The sequence below is a fragment of the Dipodomys merriami genome, unplaced genomic scaffold (assembly GCF_024711535.1).
Source record: "Dipodomys merriami isolate MVZ:Mamm:240054 unplaced genomic scaffold, mDipMer1.0.p SCAF_34, whole genome shotgun sequence".
Taxonomy (NCBI): domain Eukaryota; kingdom Metazoa; phylum Chordata; class Mammalia; order Rodentia; family Heteromyidae; genus Dipodomys; species Dipodomys merriami.
Window position 1 is genome coordinate 16,499,513 of NW_027204937.1, and position 18,129 is coordinate 16,517,641.

The following is an 18,129-nucleotide window of genomic DNA, read 5'->3' on the forward strand; positions in this document are numbered from 1 at the left end:
ACTTTCTAATAGTCTGTATTCTATTAATATCATAGCATAAATTGTGGCAGTAATCTGGATTCCAAAAGGAAGAATTTTATTGCTCCATGCCTTTTAGAACATTTTTTATCTGTTCTTCCTTATGTTTGCTGCAGGATTTCGGCTGAATGCCTCTTCTTGGCCTATGTTCCTTTTGAAGACATTAAATGGAGCAGAGATGGCACCCATCAGGATTTTCCACAAGGTATGCTGTCCTTCAAGCTAAGCTGCTTAAGGTCAAATACTTGCTACTTCTCAATTACTGAGCTTCTTGTGTCTCCATTATTTTTATGGCCTAAGTTCCTTCACAGAAACTAGTTTGAAAAATGTTTCAGTACCTATAAAGAAGCCATTATTCTTGTAGAAATGTATTAATATTCCTGCCTTGCAGGACATAGCTGTCAAAAATATGATAAATGAATTACAAGATCCTTTTAGACCTTATCACTACCTTTTAGGGTTGTTAAGAAATTAAAATGTATTTAATGGGGTACTATGGTGGCTCTTACCTGTAATACTGACTACTAAAAGGCTGAGATTGGGGGTGGGGTAAGGGGGGATAGTGGTATTAGTCTAGACTGGCAGAAAAGTCTGTGAGACTCCTTTTTCAGGTATGGAAGCTGAATACGGTGGTTCATATCTGTGATGATCTTAGTGGTGTCAGAAAGCCTATAGTCGGTAGATCATGATTCAAGTATGTGTCCAGGCAGGAAGCAAGATCTTATCCCAAAAAATAGTGGAAAATAGAGCGAGACGCCCTGAGTTTAAACTTCTAGTAATGTCAAAAGAAAAAAGAAAAAATTAATATGTGTTTATTAGTAGAACTATAAAATATAATACAAATCTATCTGGATATGGTAGTTTACATCTGTAATCCTAGTATTCAATAAGCTGAAATCAGGAGAATTAGGGTTCATTGGCAGCTTCAGCAAAAAGTTTATTAGATCCCATGTCAACCAACAAATACTGGTGATAGTGGAGTGTGCCTGTCATTCCAGCTACTGCGAGAAATGGTGAAGTCCAGGTAAGCCTAGGTAAAAAACTAGATTATATCTCAAAAATAACCAAAGCAAAAAGACTTAAAGGCATTGCTTGAATAAGTACAGTATCTACCTAGCAAGTATAGGCCCTTTATTAAAACCTCAGTGCCAGACTTCCCCAACAGTGATCCCCCCCAAAAAAGAATGTAATACAAATCTAAAAGAACAATTCTCAGAGTCTTTTATAAATAAAGGAGGAGACTATTTTTTGAGTGCCTACAATATGTTTGGATTTATATATATTCATGTAATACCCAAATTCTAACTAAGAATTATTAGATCCATTTAACAATTAAAGAAGCATACTTTTACTGGACACCAGTGGCTCATGCTTGTAATCCTAGCTAGTCAAGAGGCTGAGATCTGAGGATCACAGTTCAAAGCCAACCCCCAGTAGGAAAGTGTCTTAGATTCTTATTTCCAGTTAACCACCAGAAAACTGGAAGTAGAGCTGTGGTTCAAAAGTGGTAGAGTGCTAGCCTTGAGCAAAAAGAGCTCAGGGACAATGCTCAGGCCCTGAGTTCAAGTCCCATGACCAACCACAACAAAAAAAAAAGCATACTTTTGAGTAAGGAACTTACTCATAATCATATGGCTAGTAAGTGGCAACAGAAATCTAAAACCTGTAGTATTTGTTCTTCTTTCTCAAGAGGAACTCCGATGGGGTGACAGTTACTGTAAAGGAGACTAGCTTAGATTTTTTTCTGCTGTCTAAATCCTAAGAGCATTCTGTCTTCTAAAGTAAAATGTACTAGGCAACTTGAAAGCACTTTAATTATAAAACACCTCAGAATGCCAGGAGTGAGGGAAATCCAACAAATATATTTTTCAGTACTTTGATGTACATACCAGAAAGTAAGAAAAATCTTCATAGGCCAAAAAATTGGAAGGAAAAAAGTGTTAAGTGCTTGTATTAAACTTATTGTTGCATTGGGGCTGGGAAGGTGGCTCAGTGGTAGAGCGCTTGCCTAGCATGCATGAGGCCCTGGGTTTGACTCCTCAGCACCACATAAACAAAAAGAAAAAAGCTGAAAGTGGCACTGTGGCTCAAGTGGTAGAGCGCTAGCCTTGAGCTGAAGAGCTGAGGGACAGCGCCCAGGCCCAGAGTTCAGGCCCCACAACCGGACCCAAAAATAAATAAATAAATAAACAAACAAACAAACTTATTGTTGCATTAAGGGACTTAATCAATCTTAACTTTCCAAGAATCTTGTCTTTTTTACATTGACATATACAACAGGAAAGGAACTTTAGGGAGAAAAAAATCAAATCAGAGCCCTCAAATGTTTGCCTGCGCAAAAAATATGATTGATGATGAAGTCTTCACTGGACTCTGGGAAAGTGTAGGAATGAAGTCATCTCTAATTAAAGAGTCTTCTCCTTATAGTCTGGGGTTTGCATCTATTCCTTGTATGGTCCAAAAACTCCAAAGTTATATGGAGGTATTTCTGGTGCTAGACAGAAGTAAGCTCAAAATCTCTCTAGAGATTTGATATCACAGAAATACTGAAAGTGAATGCCATTAAAATGAGCTCTTAGTCCGGAATTGAAAGCCCTCAAAAACTTTCAAAACAAATCTGACCTGACAAACTTCAAGGACTTTCAGACAATAGAAACCATGGTGGAGTTGTGGGTCAAATGGGAGAGGGCTAATGTTGAACAAAACAGCTCAGGGATAGCCCTCAGGCCCTAGGTTCAAGCCCCAGTACTGGTACCAAAGGAGAAAAAAAAAAAAACTGACAAGAAATAGCAGCTGGAGAGTGTAAATTAAGAATGTGAAAATGACTAAAGAACTGAAAAGAGGTAATACACAATATTCTTATATGGCAGATTAAAAAAATTAAGCATCAAGAAATAAAAAGCCTAGAAATTTCAAAACATTAAATGAAAATTAGCAAGTAGCTGTATATAACCTAAACCACACACCTTAACTACTTAGGAGGCTGAGATCTGAGAATCACGATTCAAAGCCAGCTCAGGCAAGAAAATCCATGAGACTCTTACCTTCAATTAATCACCAGAAAACTGGAAGCAGAGCTGTGGCTTAAACTGATAGAGTACTAGCCTTGAGTATAAAAGCTCAGAGACAGCACCCAGATCCTCAGTTTAAGCCCCATGACTAACCAAAAAAAGAAAAAAGGTGGAAATATTAAGGGAAAAAACGTGGAAAAAATTAGAAAGCCTTCATTCATCGATGTTGTCCATAAAATCCAGAAAGACTGATGAAAAAAATTTTTAAAGAGACTATTTGGAAAGATAAAAACAGGTGGGCTGGGAAGGTGGCTCAGTGGTAGAGTGCTTGCCTTGCATGCATGAGGCCCTGGGTTCAATTCAGCACCACATAAGCAGAAAAAACTGGAAGTGGCACTGTGGCTCAAGTGGTAGAGCGCTAGCCTTGAGCTGAAGAGCTGAGGATCAGTGCCCAGGCCCAGAGTTCAGGCCCCACAACCAACAAAAAAAAAAAAAAAGAAAGAAAGAAAGAAAGAAGAAAAAAAAGAAAAAGTAGAAAGATAAAAAGTTTACTTTTACTCATCCAAACAACACAGAAATGTGCTAGCTAGCTTACAAAGCATCTATCTTTGTGTCTAGAGCTGTATATTTCTGTTTCTCATTTAGGAGCCTCCATCACCTTCCCACAACTTCTTCAAAATGGGAATGAAGCTAGAAGCTGTGGACAGGAAGAACCCACATTTCATTTGCCCCGCCACTATTGGGGATGTCCGGGGCTCAGAGGTGCTTGTCACTTTTGATGGATGGCGAGGAGCCTTTGACTACTGGTGCCGCTTTGACTCTCGAGACATATTTCCTGTGGGCTGGTGTTCTTTGACTGGAGACAACCTGCAACCGCCTGGTACCAAAGGTAAAAATTCACCCTCAGCCCTTGGAACTAGGACCTAGATGATGAAAGAGAATACCTATAGCCGATCTTCACCAGCATGCTTCACTAATAGACAAGGAGAAGTGAGGGCCAACAATTTACATATAAACCAGAGTCTTCCAGAGAATAATCATTAGTAGTACAGAATTAAGCATCAAAAAAGCCAGGCATAGAATTTTGGATAAGGTAAAAAAAATCTAAGTATCTCAGGCAACTACCATCTTGCCTGATATGTGTCTTTTGCTCCAACATATTGCAGTTTGAACAATGTAATTCTAAAGGCAAATATATTCCTCAGGTATTAGGGCTATGTGATGGGCTGGAGTAACACCATGATGTGAGAGTAGTTGAGAAGGACTATAGAAGGATAGAAAAAAGCACAGACTTTGAAATAAGGCAGTCATGGGTTTGAGCTCCAGCTCTGTCTTTTATTAGCTCTGTAGCTTTAAAGAGTATACCTCTCGGGGCTGGGAAGGTGGCTCAGTGGTAGAGTGCTTGCCTTGCATGCATGAGGCCCTGGGTTCGATTCCTCAGCACCACATAAGCAGTAAAAGCTGGAAGTGGCGCTGTGGCTCAAGTGATAGAGCGCTAGTCTTGAGCTGAAGAGCCAAGGGACAGTGCCCAGGCCCAGAGTTCAGGCCCCACGACTGACAAAAAATAAAATACAATTAAGAGTATACCTCTCTAAATTGTTCACTTTACATCTGAAAAAGGATACCCACTTCATAAAGTTATTGTGAGAAATAAATGATATCACATGGGCAAAATGCTTACATCTGACAAATAGCAAATATTAAAACAATTTGTATCTTAGTACTGTTGTTGCTATAGTTAAAATGTTATATTTATCATTACTATGTAATACATATTATGCTATGCCATTATTAAATATGCTTTATTATCATTGTTTTAAGACTATTATAAAAGTAACCACTACCATTTAGAGAGTATATATTAAATACTTTAGCAATGTGCCACAGACTAAATGAACCATATACAATATTTTTATTGTAACATTAGTGGAGCTCATCCAAAGTAGATTTGACTTCTAGTAGCAGTGAAAATAACAATAATCCCATCTTTCTAAGTCTAAAAGATACTGGTGAATTTGAGTGAATGGAAACTAACCCTTCCTTATCTTAGAGCCTTTTGTCTATACTTCTAGAGCATTCATTTGTTCACTAGACAAATATTTATTGAGCACCTAATTGGAAGGCAAGCTGAAGTTATAGCAGTGATAAAGATGAGCAAGCTTACACATGTAATCCTAGCTACTCAGGAGGCTGAGATCTGAGGATCGAGGTTCAAAGCCAGCAAGGGCAGGAAACTCCATGAGACTCTTATCTCCAATAAACCACTAGAAAATCAGAAGTGGTGCTGTGGCTCAAGCAGTAGAGCGCTTGCCTTGAGCTGAAGAGCTGAGGGATAGTGCCCAAGCCCAGAGTTCAAGCCCCACGACTAACCGGAAAAAAAAAAAAAGATAAGCAGTATTCATGCCTTCATACCACTCTGATCTAGTGAGGAGATAAAAATATTTAAATTAATAAAGTCATTTCAAGAGCTGGAGTTATAACTCAGTGGTAGAGAGAAGGCCCAGGGTTGAATCCCTAGGACCCAAAGAGAAGGAGGGAGGAAGAAAAGGAGAAAAAAAGGAAGGAATGAAAGAGAGAGAGAGGGAAGGAAAGAAGGAAGGAAGGAAGGAAGGAAGGAAGGAAAAAATTTAGTTTCTTTTTGAGGAGGGACTGAGTTTTGAACTTAGAGCCTCACATTTGTTAGGCAGGCACTCTACCACTCTGCCTCCCAATAATCTACTAGATAGTTTCTATAAGGGTGGCTTAAATTAGGGTAGTGATGCTTGAGATAGAATTTGGGTTAGGATGTGGAGGGGACATGCTTTTGGCTCAGAAATGTACCATTCCACCCATGTGCTGCATGAAACCTATACCTTCTATCAGTATTGTCATCCCTCTGCATGTGTGTGAGGTAATGGTTCTGGGAAGCAGTGAGCCTTGAAACTGGGAATGGAATCAATTTTGTTTACTTATAAAACATGCTCTGGTACTGCAGACTTCATTCAGAAATATTCTGATTTTCTTCTTACCTAGAGAAGTGTGTGTGTATGTGTGTGTGTGTGTGTGAGAGAGAGAGAGAGAGAGAGAGAGAGAGAGGCCCTGAGGCTTGAACTCAGGGCCTGGGCACTTTAGATTTTTTCTCTTAAGGGTGGTGTACTACCAGTTGGGCCACAGCTCCACTTCTTGCATTTTACTCGTTAATTGGAAAACTTGATTTGTACTTCTGTTCTCAGATCTCAGCCTCATGCATAGCTGGAGCCACTAGCACCCAGCTTGCCTAGAAAAATCTGTTGTTTTACTAGATTATATAGAGCAGTTAGGCAGCTCTGAAGAGCCAGAAGATCTGAGAGTCTGTCCAGTATTTCTGATTGCACACATGGGCTGATAAAAAGCATTACTCACTGTGTGGCTGCAGCTTTCAGAGGAGTGTGCTCACTTCTCTTCTGTGTCTCTCTAGAGACCTTAGGCTTATAATGGAAGATGGTCAGAAGGACCAGGCTCAGAAGGCAGAAAAAGTCCTTTCATGTGGCATTTCCAAACAGGTCATACACCATCATTCCAGCATTTATCATTCCATCCTTCCCTCTAGTAAGCTCCCCTGCCCATCCTTCTACCTCAGAAGGTCCCCCAGTGGATCTTTCCATGATAGCACTTCAGTGGTCTCACTCTCCATTTCCTGGCTGAGAAGCAAGTGATACAATGTGGAAAGAATGCAGTTACACAATTCATTTCACAAAACAAGATGTTCTTTGTATGTGATTCTGTTCTCTTTCTGATTATACTATCCCCTCCATCCTTCCCACCTTGTGCAAATGTTTAAAAGTTCAAAGTAAGTTTCAAATGTTCCTTTCTTATGGTAAATAGGGAAAAGTAATAAATTCATTACTATTCCTTTATATACATTGTTTCCACTTATTGGTCACTCAAAACTAATTATAATTATTTTCAGATCTGTTTCATTTACAGAAAACTGGAGCTTAGTATTTAAGTGATTTGTCTGTGTTCATATCTAAGTCTAAAGGGAGAAATCATGGAGATCTTCCAGTAGTGCGAGCTGTTGTTAGACCAAGAATTGAGTGGTATTGCCCATATTCCATTCTCCACTGGCTTCACCACTTCCAAACTTCATTTGAAAACCTGGTTGTGGACTTCCAAATCCCTGACAGGAAATACAAAGAAATGGTATGGTATAATATTGCACTGAGTTCTAACCCCAATGGGAGCACATGCTTGTTTTGCTTTGAGAATGTCATTCTACAAAACAGAGTGAAGCTGTACTAGTTCTTTGAAGGGCCTCCCATCTCTTTAGTAACATGGAAATACTAATGTTGGTAATAGGTAGCAAACAACTCCTGACAAGTCTCCTGCTTAATTCCAAAGAGACCAGCTCACTTGCCACACAGCTCTGCTCTCTAAAGAGAATCTTGCATGCCTGCTGTTCACGGCCTCTCCTGTTCTCCTTCACTAAGCTAGTTGAAGCTCTTTGACCTCCCAAAATGATGGATAGGAACTACCAACCTTCCAGCTAATCCAGCATTCTTACTTAGAAAAGGCCAGAAACTTTCGTTTCTTATTTCTTTTTTAGATCATATTGAGTGACTTAAAACTGAAAGACACATGTTTTATTTTTTTTAATCTAAAAAGCAAAGTAGCTGAGCATTGGTGGTTCAAGTTTATAATCCTAGCTACTGAGGAGGCTGAGATCTAAGGATTGAGGTCCAAAACCAGCCCAGGCAAGAAAGTCTCTGAGACTCTTACCTCTTACAAACCACCAGAAACCCAGAAGTGGTGCTGTAATTCAAAGTGGTACAGTGCTAGCCTTGAGCAGAAAAGCTCACAGAGTCAATGCCCAGGCCCTGAGTTCAAGCCCCAGGACCCTTCTTCCTCGCCCCACCACGTACACAAAGTGACAGAATGCTAGCCTTGAGTAAAAAAAGCTAGAGTGTAGTTCTTTAGTTCAAGATCCGATCCAACAAAAACAAATAAATAAAAAGCATTGCTCTGATTTGATGCTGGGGAAGTCACTTTCAGATTGTAGCTTAGCTAGCTTTGCATACATTTTTAACAGGTAGAGAACCTGTCTATGCCATGACGTGCTTATATTTTTACTTAAAATTAGTATATTGCTATTCTGGATTATACAACAGACTCCTATGACTTCATATAGTGTTATTGTCTCTGTCTGTCTTTATACCTGCTAATTCAAATATGAAAGCCAGTGGAAGTTATGCCTTTGAGTGCACCTGTTGAGCTAAATATACAAACAAGACTTTCCAAAAGTCTCTTCCTTTTTCTATGAGAAGTAATGTTTATACTTTTAAGGATTTTTCTATTTTTTGTTATTATAAAACTACACAGGACATGATGATACAATCCATTTTAGAATCTGGAACAGAAAGATAGTTGATAAAATTTTAATCCTAGACTACAGAGGGAAAACTAGAGACAAGAACAGTACAACTAAAATCATAAATCCTAGGCTACAACTTGTATAAACAAGTTCTAGCTATCAGGTTACAACAAGCCTAGTCATTGGCTCAGTTAGCTGCCTTTGGAACTCACAATTCTGTGACAAGACAAATAGAGAATTTTAATTGCTAAAGTAGCAACATACAGGAGCTGGGAAGGTGGTTCAGTGGTAGAGTGCTTGCCTTGCATGCGTGAGGCCCTGAGTTCAATTCCTCAGCACCACATAAGCAGAAAAAGCTAGAAGTGGTGCTGTGGCTCAAGTGCTAGAGTGCTAGCCTTGAGCTGAAGAGCTGAGGGACAGTGCCCAGGCCCAGAGTTCAGGCCCCATGACCAACCCCACCCTTCCCCGCAAAAAAGTAGCAACATACATAGGACTCAACTTTTATGAGTGATTGGAGGTTGGAGGTCAAGGGTTCTAGATTAAGGAATAGTTAAAATGATCATGGAGACAGAACGCTAGCCAGCAGATGAGTGAAGACAGAGTTTTTGTTTGTTTTTAAATTAAAAGTATAGTTGAGGCTGGGTACCAATGGCTCACACTATAATCCTAGCCACTCAGGAGGCTGAGAGCTGAGGATCGTGGTTCAGAGCCAGCCCAGGCTCAGTTAAGCACCAGAAAGCTAGAAGTGGAGCTGTGGCTCAAGTAGAGTGCTAGCCTTGATCAAAAAACTCAGGGACAACACTCGGGACCTGAGTTCAAGCCCCAGAACCAGCACACACAAAAAGTATAGTTGACAACCCTTCAAATAATGTTTAAGTGACTAGATTGTAGGGAAATAGAGTGGTAAGGCTGGAGAGGAAAGCATAGAAAGTACACAGCTTCATTTAGAGAACACTTGAAGGAGCTACTTTTCACCCTGTGAGCTCTGAGGGCTTTTGAATGCTTTTACTAAAGAGGGTTTTGTGTTCAAAACCATCCTATTAACTAAAGGATAGAAGTCATAAGAGGCTAAAGGTAAAAGCATCAGTTTGCCAACTGTTGCAGTATTCAGTGAGAAACAGCTGTGCTGGGGGTAGGGATTTATTAAAGAAGCCAACATTTCAGGTCTCAAACATTATTTTATATCTACTATATTTTATAAACTACCCCTGAAGCACAGAAAATAATGCTAGGCTTTCAGTATAGCATTAATGAGGAACTAAAGGATTTTAGTCTTCCATGTCTACATGAATCCATGTTAAATAGTACTGACTTAATAGCTTCATCTTTATATTCCCAGAACATGGCACATGGAGGTAATTCAGTAATATTTGTTGAGTGAGATATACCATACTATATTTTCTGATTCCATTTTTGTTTATCCTCACCCAAAGACATTTACTTAATTACAAAAATGAGAGATATCACCAAGTACCAATGGCTAATACCTCTAATCCTAGCTGATCAGGAGGCTAAGATCTGAGGTTCACAGTTCGGAGCTAGCTTGGACAGGAAAGTCCATGAGACTCCTGTCTCCAATTAACCACCAAAATGCCAGAAGTAGAGCAGTTGGCTCAAGTGTTAGAGTGTTAGCCTTCAGCAAAAAATCTCAAGGATAGCATTCAGACCCTGACTTCAAGCCCCAAGATTTATACCAAAGAAAGATACCTCAAACACTATTTAACTAATGTTCTGTTTGTTTTTTTTAATTTTTGAAAACGAGATGGCCAGAGTTAAGAATGGCAAAGGATACTCAACCCTTATCCAGACCCAACATTCACTACCTCTCAGTCTCTGAACACATACACGTATGTACTTGAACCACCTCCTGCCCTCCACTCAGCTGCTTTTTCCAATAAACCATAAGTAGGAAGACTGGTTTCATAGGTGGTCAAGATGCTTCTCTGTGTCCTAATAAAGTGCTTGCTAGCTCTACCAGGAAAGTTTGGGGCACAGTACTTAATAGCAAATTCTTTGATCACTGATGAAAACAGCTCCTTATCTATTTTTCCTTTCACTTTTCATAGTTTTCTAGCTTTGGCCTTAATATGCTATTTCCTCGTTTCATAGTATCTCTCCCCTATCTCTGTCTCTGTCTGTCTGTCTCTGTCTGTCTGTCTGTCTCTGTCTCTCTCTCATACACACACACATTCTCTCTCTCTCTCTCTCTCTCTCTCTCTCTCTCTCTCTCTCTCTCTCTCTCTCTCTCTCTCTCTCTCTCTCTCTCTCTCTCTCTCTCTCTCTCCCACCACTACCCAGTACATACAATCTCTTTCCTCATTCCAGCTTTGGCCTTGTGATTAATCATTTGTGGTAACTGATTTTTATTCACTCATCTCTCCAACTCTTCTCTCTATTGTGTGCTTATGATACATAAATAGAAATAGTAATATGGGAAAATTATATATGGTACTATATTATGAAGGAAAGAATTTAATTCTAATTCTGTCTACCTAGTGGACAACCAAAAGAGTATCTTTTGGCTATACTATTTTCTAAATGACTTTTAGATTTCTAGGGATGATGAATAGTTAGTCAAATAAATGAGTATAAAATTCACAGGGAACTCAAAACATAGAGGTATCATTTTTCTCAGTATATGGAGAGTATGTAGACATGAAAACCTATAGAACAGGGTAAAAAAGGATCAGAGCTGAGCCAGAAGCTGAGAATTAAAGCCTGCCAGCACACAAAAAAAAACTGAGAAAGCCTGGTGAAAATGAATTGAAAACTGAGATATTTCAGAAGGAGGATGGAGCAACTCCTATGCAGCCTGTGTATAATGGAAAACAGAGATGGTTTTCCTTTCAATGTGTTCTTAGTAAGAGCAACTTCTCTGGACTAGTGGGGCTGAAAGACAATTTCAGAAAGCTAAGGAGATAACAGATGACATATAGAAAAACTGACAATAGGTCAGTACTTTTAGAAATCTTACCATGTGTACTTGGTAGAATGGTACCCAAAAATATCGATATCCTAATCTCTGGAACCTGTAAATAAGGCAAAGGGGATTTTGCATGTTATTATTGTTAAAACTTTGAAACAGGAAGATAATCATAGATTTTCCCAGCAGGCCTTATCTGAGCCAGTAATCTTTATGAACAGCAAAATCTTGTCCCATGCCTCTCTTCCAGATACCTATTGCTGCCTTTCATCTCTGCCTATTACCAGCTCCTGCCTTCATTAATTCCAGTAGCAAGTTTATGTGTATTAAAACAACTCATATCTTTCACATTCCTGGAAATAGATGTGACTTAGGCAGTTCATAAATTTGACTATACTTGCTGTCTTATTGGGAATATATAAACCTTGTAGATTTTGCTGGCAAGCTTTCAGTGTAACATTTATCATGCGCCAACATCAATGCATACTGACTTGTAAAATCCCCTATTTAAAATAAGTATAGGTGGTTCTTAAGAAAATATTATTGGAAACCAGTAATGTAAGTTCTGTTGCTGAATTTTATTCTTAGTTTCCTAGATGATTTTTGAGGAACTATTACAGTAATAAAATGAAAGTTTTTGAATGTCAATAATAACTGACTAGAAGAGAAAAACAAAAGATAAACACTCATTTATAACAAAAAGATGAAGGAAACTTGGCGCGCGCGCGCGTGCGTGCGTGCGTGCGTGCGTGCGTGCGTGTGTGTGTTCACATGTCCTGAGGGTTGAACTGAGGTTTTTCAGTCTTTACCTCCTGGTTCTAATATTTAAATCTGATTCTTTTAGTATCTATTTATTTAATTTCCCAGTCTCCTCCTCTGTTTATCCACTTCATTTCTCCTCTAAACTATTTTGGTCCCTTTCAATCTTAAGGGATGCAAGGGGTCCACAGTCCACTTTTTTTTTTTTGGGGGGGTCCGGTTATGGGGCCTGAACTCTGGGCCTGGGCACTGTCCCTCAACTCTTCAGCTCAAGGCTAGCGCTCTACCACTTGAGCCATAGCACCATTTCCGGCTTTTTTTTCTTTTTGCTTATGTGGTGCTGAGGAATCGAACCCAGGGCCTCTGGCATGCAAGGCATGCACTCTACCACTGAGCCACCTTCCCAGCCCCCACAGTCCACTTTTGATAGCTGCTTCTGAATTAAAATTGGGTTCCAGGGAACCAAAAATTTGTTTGCCTATCTTACTTAGGAGGTGACATCCAAAAGCCATATGATAGGCTGCAATTGTCTTCAAACTTCAATCCTCAGATCTCAGATTCCTAAGTAGATGGGATAATAGGCATGCCCAGTTTGGGGAACACATTTCGTAACATTTCCTCATCCCCAAATTTTTCACATTTCTGCCAGTCCTGATAGTTGTCCTTGATCATTTCTGAACCACGAACTGCCTGACTTAGTGAGTTGTCACCATTTCATGATAGCACTCCCCAAATCAGCCAACCCTCACAGTCCGTGACTGGTTCCTCAGTGATGCCCTTTGCACTTGGTTCACCTTGGAACCAAGTCCCAGTATCTAGGACTTCTTCCATTCTGGGAAGAGGAAACACCTCTGTATATGCATAAAAAGAAATGTTACAGATCCCCAAGTTGGCTCATTTGTTAATTTGGCTGATTTAACTTTTTCATGAAGAATTATTTCCAAAAAAAAAAAGAATTATTTCCATTCTACAGCTTCATGTGGTTTAGAACACATGATTTATTGTATCTCTAATAAGAGCCAGTCTTGCTTTTTCTCCTTCCTGCCTTCTTTCACCTCTTCTTTTCTTCTTTCCTCACTCCCTCCATTTGTTGCTTTTTTTATGTTATTTTATTATCTTATACAATCATTTTCTTTATTCACTCTGATACCATCTCCCTTTCTTTTTGTTTCTTATACAAACCAAATTCACTATTTCCTTTAGGCCTTCACATCTGGGTTTTCCTCTGCCCTAGATCCATGTATGCTTGATTCTTTCTCATGTCAATTTCAGCTCAGAGAAACTTTATTTGCTACTCTACTCCTAGTTTATATGGTATAATTGACTATGTAATATATTCTCACTACTTATTATTTGACTAAAAATATGGAATGATAGAAAAGAGCAAAGACATCTTTGATTCAAATTCTAGCCTTGCCTCGTAGGTAACCGTGGCCGAGATACTACATATCCTTCATAAGCAGACTTAAAAGTTCATTTTTTTAACTACCAGTGTATACTCTTCTGATGTAGCCAAGTACATGTTAGTAACAATGAGGATTTTTCATTCTTCCCTTGCACAAAGTATGATGCCTCTTTCTTTCCCTTTTTTTTTTTTTTTTTTTGGTGGAGGGGGGGGGTGATTGTGGGGTGGGGGGGTAGTCTTAGGGCTTGAACTCTGAGCCTGGGTGCTGTCCCTCAGCATTTCAGCTGAAGGCCAATGCTCTACCACTTGAGCCACAGTCCACTTCCAGTTTTCTGGTGCTTTATTGGAGATAAGAGTCTCACGGACTTTCCTGCCCAGGCTGGCTTTGAACCGTGATCCTCAGATCTCAGCCTCCTGAGTGGCTACAATTACAGGCATGAACCATGAGCCACCGGTGCCCAGTTGATGCCTCTTTCATAGCAGGTCTTCAGTAAAATTCAGTTCCTTTTCAGCAATATGAATTCATCTTTGGAGAAGACCTGTATATAAACTATCCTCCCTCTATTCATGGTCTTAATAGTTTATATCTATCTTTAGTGACATTATTAGCCATTATCAGGATCAAGAGAATGAAAATTAGATAATGTACACCTATTTGCATAGATCAGAAGAAATTTGACAAGGAGGGGAGACCAATTATATCTTTTGTGCTGCAACAGAATCCATGTACTAAAGTTAGAAGATGCTTTAAATGCTATGTGAACTGTTCTCAAGCTGACCACAGTGTCTCTTCTAAACTGTATCTGCTTCTTCTAATGGACTTAAGCCACACAGAACTACCCACAGGTCTTCATATAAACCTACTCTCACCACTGTCCTCTGTCCATGGGGTCCCCTCTGTCTAAGGCACTTTTCTCCCCACCTCCTTTACCCATGCCTTCTTATTACAAAGTCATTCATTCTTCAGAGATGGGTTAAAAGCCATTTCAGATATGGCTTGATAGCCTCACTTGTCTTTCTACCTTGTCCCTTCCCCTTCCCTTGCAGACAGTCATTTCTCCTCTGGATTCTTTTAACCCAGTGTATAATAAATGCATTTAGCAATACTGCTAACTCTGTTTCAAAACATTGTGATACATTTCACCTAATCAGAAAAGTTGCAACAGTAATACAAAGAATTCCCCTATGCCTTTTAGTAGGAGTCACCAAATATTAAGATGGCATCCATTTACACTACTATTCTCTCAATGCATAATACATTTTCTCTGAACCATTTGACAACTTACATACTCTTCACTGCATACACATACTCTTCACTGCAGATAGTATGTGTTTTCTTAAAAAGGCATTCACTTACGTTGGCATAATGCTGTTTTTATAATCAGAAATTTAATATTAAAGTAGTAGACCTTATTTAATATCAAAGAATTAGTAGACCTTAGCTATTTAAACCAGAAAATTAATGTTAACAATAATTCATATTAATAATAATCTTTAAACTTTATAGTTTGCCAGTTGGACCCAATATTGTAATGTCTTTAGGAAAACAAAATCCTGGATCATAAATTGTATTTAGTTATCATGTCCCTTTAGTTTCCATTCATCTGGATCAGTTATTCATCTTTTTAATATATGTTTATAAATATATATTCTACAGATTATTCTATAGATTGGTTCTCAGTCTGGGATTATTTGATGTTAACCCATGATTAGATTAAGGCTATAGTCAGATTAAGGCTATTAAAGCATTCTGTTTAGAGATACAAGATTCCTCTCTGTCTCATTACTTCAAAGAGTACCTTTAATTCTTTGAATCAGGCTGTGTCTGCCAAGATTTTTCACCACATAATTACGTTTCTTCTTGTAGTTAATTATGAGAAATACTTTGAGATAATAGATGTTCTAATCCTTATTAAACTTTCACCCTTTAGTTTTATAATCTATTGGTGGATCTTATTTGAATCAATTATTTCCTAATTTCTCATTTTGTATATATGTGTTAATCTGGGTTCTATATTAAATTTTTTTTACTATAATTTGTTTTGATACTGAAACTGTCTCACATTTAGTCAACGGAAGCCCCTTGAAATTGGCCAGTATGTCTTTTTGTCTTGACCTCATCCTCTCTGAGTGTCCTGTTCATTCCTGATGAAGATATTCAGGCTTACCTTGTACCTTCCACATAGGGTAAACAGTGATTGATATGCAAAATTCTGCCACCAGGATTGTGCCTGCTCTAGTTTGTTTGGCAAACTAAATGCTTAGAATTCATCAGATTTTCAACTAATGTAGTCAAACTAATTAACACATAAATTCTATTCCTTGGACTCCCACCAATCAGATTGCTTCTTAGGTAACATGACAATGTATGTTGTGAAAACTCCAAATCTTAAAATCATGCCCAGTTCTGCCACCATCACTTCTCTGAGGCTCACTTTCCTCATTTATCAAAGAAGGTGAGAAATGGCAGCCTCTGCAAAATTATCACAGAGAATTTTAAGAACTTTCTTAAAAAATGTATGGTTTTTTTGGTGATACTAGGATTTGAATTTTAGGCCTTGTCCTTGTTGGCAGGTGCTAGATCAGTTAAGTCACATATCTTCAGCCCTTTTTGCTTTATTTTTCAAATAGGATCTTACTTTTTATGTGTGGCCATCTTTAGACCAATAAATATCCTCCTACTTAGCGTCTCCTACATAGCTGAGATGACAGTGTGTGCTTCCACACTAGGCTTACTGCTTGAGATGGAGTCTTGCTAACTTTTCCCAGGCTAATCTTGAACTGAACATCCCTCAATTTCTGTCACCTGAATAGCTGGGACTATGGGTATGAATCACTATGCTTAGCCTCAAAATATTTTTGATGAAAAGTGTAATTCTGTCGATATTAGTATCATCAAATGTGTTAGTGATTATTCCTATCTTTTGTCTTTCTCTGAAGATAGCCATTAAATTATTTTATTATTGACATTTGGAAAACTAAAGAAAGATTGTATTTAAATGACAGACTCAAGGTCAGATCATTAAGGAAGGAAAACCAGAAATAGATCTGTGATCTCTTGATAGCATTTTTTTCTCAACTAGGATAATTAAATTAGAATGTAACAAGGCAAATCAAGGGTACCCAATAAGAACTTCCAAATCATTGAGTCCCTCAGGATACTTGAAGAAAATCTATTTATTAGGTAGCTTTTAAATTAGCATGAAGCCTAATCCCCATGCTGCTCACATGAGACCTGAAAAACCTGATTTTTAGGAACTATTCAGTCTATGTAATTGGTTGGTTTCTTTTGTTCATGTCTTTCAGGCCAGAGAGGGCAACTTCTTTGTGCCAATTGGTATTATGGACTTTTATGTATAGCCTTAAAGGAAACAGAAGCAAAACTGTTTTCCAATCACTAGAATTTGTGAGTAATGTCCTATTATGTTCTTTTATTACCTGTTTCCACTTTTATTTTACAAAGATGTACTGGATGCCAACTGAGATGGCATCCAGTGTGGCATACACCTTGTTGTGTGACCACAAAAACTCCAAAGTGAATAATTTACTACTACTCAGCATCTATTTCATGGTCTATTATGGAGAAATATGGAACAGTCTTGGGGTTTACAATAACTAGTTTAAAGTGAGATCATTTAAGTTGTTCTGGCTTAAGTGTGAAATAGGTTGAAAGTTGAGTTTAACAGGGTTGAGTTTCTTTCTAAGCAAGTGTCTTGGAAGATGAGAAAAGGACAAGGAAGTGATTGTAATTATAAATGAGTGGTTCTCAATCCCTTTGATCTTAGGGAACTTTTATATACTTAAAGCCTTCAAAGAGCTTTTATTTGTTAAGCTAGGCACTGGTGGCTCACACCTGTAATCCCAGCTACTCAGGAGGCTGAGATTTGAGGATTGCGGTTCAGCCTGAGCAGCAAAGTCTGTGAGACTCTTTATCTCCAATAAACCACCAGAAAACCAGAAGAGGCGTGGTGGCTCAGCTGGTAGAGTGCTCACATTAAGGTGAAGAGCTGAGGGACAGTGTGTCCAGGCCCAGAGTTCAAGCCCCACAACGGACAAAAAAAAAATTTTTTTTAAACTAAAAAAGAGAGCTGGGAAGGTGGCTCAGTGGTAGAGCTCTTGCCTTGCATGCTCGAGGCCCTGGGTTCGATTCCTCAGCACCACATAAGCAAAAAGAAAAAAGCCGGAAGTAGCGCAGTGGCTCAAGTGGTAGAGCGCTAGCTGTGAGCTGAAGAGCTGAGGGACAGCACCCAGGCCCAGAGTTCAGGCCCCACGACCGGACCCAAAAAAAAAAAAAAATTAAAAAAGAGCTTTTGTGAATTATATCTGTCCATATCATCAAAGTAGAAATTAGAACTTAGTAAAAATGAATCTATAAGCACATATTACATGGAAACAGCCAAATGTTCATGAACAGATAAACAAATAAGTTGGTATATGCATACAACAGAATTCTGAATTTAAAAGAAAGACAAGAGACTGATAAATCATGCCATTTGTAACACTATGAGTGAACCCAGAAGACATTTTGCTAAATGAAATAAGGCAGCTGCAAAAGGACAATACTAGCCAGGAACCAGTGTCTCTGCCCTATAATCCTAGCTACTCAGGAAACTGAGGAGGCTGATTTCAGAAGATCTATTCAAAGCCAGCCCAGAGAAAATCTTTTTCTCCAGTTCGTCAGAAA

At 38.7% G+C, this 18,129-nt stretch overlaps 1 protein-coding gene across 5 annotated transcripts in view; it reads left to right on the forward strand.

The window, feature by feature from the left end:
• The window catches only part of LOC138803465 (polycomb protein SCMH1), an 82,467-nt gene that overhangs the window by 26,567 nt on the left and 37,771 nt on the right, over nt 1-18,129 (forward strand). For all 5 annotated transcript variants that reach the window (XR_011364947.1, XM_069987533.1, XM_069987535.1 and 2 more), the window contains exons 5-6: nt 135-223; nt 3,675-3,918. Coding sequence is in view for 4 of the 5 variants with exons in the window: in XM_069987533.1 (XP_069843634.1) it covers nt 135-223; nt 3,675-3,918 (333 nt within the window). In the remaining variant the exon portion in view is untranslated. The remainder of the gene's footprint in view (nt 1-134; nt 224-3,674; nt 3,919-18,129) is intronic.